The following is a 1,921-nucleotide window of genomic DNA, read 5'->3' as shown; positions in this document are numbered from 1 at the left end:
TACTATACTTAGCTGTCCTACCCTCATTATTTTACTGCCCTCATGTACTGTAATACCCTCATCATTACTGTACTATGCTGTACTACCCTCATTATTAATGTACTATGCTGTACTACCCTCACCATTACTGTACTATGCTGTACTACCCTCATTATTAATGTACTATGCTGTACTACCCTCACCATTACTGTACTATGCTGTACTACCCTCACCACTACTGTACTATACTGTACTACCCTCACCATTACTGTACTATGCTGTACTGCCCTCATTATTACTGTACTATGCTGTGCTACTCTCACTGTTACTGCACTATGCTGTACTACCCTCACCGTTACTGTACTATGCTGTACTACCCTCATTATTACTGTATTATGCTGTACTACCCTCACCATTACTGTACTATTCTGTACTACCCTCACCATTACTGTACTATGCTGTACTACCCTTATTATTATTGTCCTCTTGTCTTCTGTTCTACCATCATTTGTAGTACAGTACCATCCAGCACATGAGGTCCATGAAGTAGACATGAGTGTACAAAAGTTTGCATTACTGTAGTACATTTTTCGACAGTAGGGTGAAGGGTACTACAGAGCACTTCATTATGCAGTACACATGTAGATAAGGATAGTCAATCAATCAATCAATCAAGAAGGGGCAAACGTCATAGGCCACATGGCCTCACTCACCCTCCAACTCCACCCATGCGGGTCCCTCTGTACGACCCTCCAGGCAGTGACTCTTCCCCCTCTAAGTATGTCCCGACAGGAATGTTCGACCTGCTCCAGCCATGAGTTATGTGGCCTTCCCCTTGGCATCCTCCACCCTGAGTTAACTGGTTCAGAGATCACACTGTTAGCAGGATCAGCCTTGGGAAAGCAGGCCACATGCCCATATAGCTTGAGTTGGCAGAGAGCAGGCCACGTGCCCATATAGCTGGAGTTGGCAGAAAGCAGGCCACGTGCCCACATAGCTGGAGTTGATGCTGACATATTGTATGGGTAGTAGGTCTTGATTCAGTCTCATGGAGTAGTCACTCGTTATATACCTAGTTATTTCAGTGATCTCCCATGATCCTGAGAAGAAACTTAGTACCAAAGGAGTCAATTCACTGCTTCAGGTCACTGTTTAGTGTCCTTGTCTCACAGCCATAAAGTATGACAGGGAGCACCAGCGCCCTGAGGATGCAAACTTTTGTCCTACACAAATAATGACAGCACAAAATACCCAAATTGAGTGAATCCATAACCCCATTGGCCAGACCGTCATGATGAGAAATCTCACTCTTTGATCTACTGCTGTAATGGATCACATTACCATGATAAATGAATCTTTCCCTGACTTCTATATCCTCACCACTTGTTTGGACAGAGTGAACTGGTTCATCCAGCAATCCATCAAATGCCTGGACCTTGGTCTTGGCCCAGGAGACCTTTAATCCAAATGGCTTCGCATTCTCGTGAAATTCCTCGGGGGCACTCAGTAGTATCCCTAGCAACTCCGCTAGGATAGCGGCATCATCAGCAAAGTCAAGGTCAGTAACCTTAAAATTGCCAACTGATACACCACAGTGACTTCGACTTACGGCCCAGTCCAGTACCTTATCCATACATGTGTTGAAAAGTGTGAGGCCAAGGACACATCCCTGTCTTACACCAGAACTTATTGGGAAGAAGTCAGACATCCCCCTTCCCCCATTTGACAGCACTCTCAGTGTTTGAGTACAAGTCAGCATTCAATCGGATAATCCCTGCAGGGATCCCACGGAGTCATAGGAGTTCCCATAGTACCTCGTGATTTACAGAGTCAAATGCTTCCTGAGATCCACATAGGCTGCTGGCAGGCCTTGTTGAAACTCTAGATGATACTCCACAAGAACTCGAAGAGCTAGGATATGGTTAACCTTAGACTTCTTGAG

At 45.1% G+C, this 1,921-nt stretch overlaps 1 protein-coding gene across 1 annotated transcript; it reads right to left on the bottom strand.

The window, feature by feature from the left end:
• Positions 1–1,111: 1,111 nt before the first annotated feature.
• Positions 1,112–1,612, bottom strand: LOC145394462 (uncharacterized). The gene has a single exon (XM_080268319.1). It carries the CDS (start codon positions 1,610–1,612, stop codon positions 1,112–1,114), a length of 501 nt encoding a protein of 166 aa, XP_080124445.1.
• Positions 1,613–1,921: the final 309 nt, after the last annotated feature.

The sequence above is a fragment of the Coenobita brevimanus genome, chromosome 27, assembly GCF_032717465.1.
Source record: "Coenobita brevimanus isolate Jiangsu-jjx chromosome 27, ASM3271746v2, whole genome shotgun sequence".
NCBI classification, from domain to species: Eukaryota; Metazoa; Arthropoda; class Malacostraca; order Decapoda; family Coenobitidae; genus Coenobita; species Coenobita brevimanus.
Note: the sequence above shows the minus strand (reverse complement) of the source record. Positions and strands in the feature narration are given on the sequence as shown.

What these genes read in the sequence shown, in the direction of transcription:
- LOC145394462 (XM_080268319.1), bottom strand. Translation starts at nt 1,612, where the DNA reads ATGGATAAGGTACTGGACTGGGCCGTAAGTCGAAGTCACTGTGGTGTA.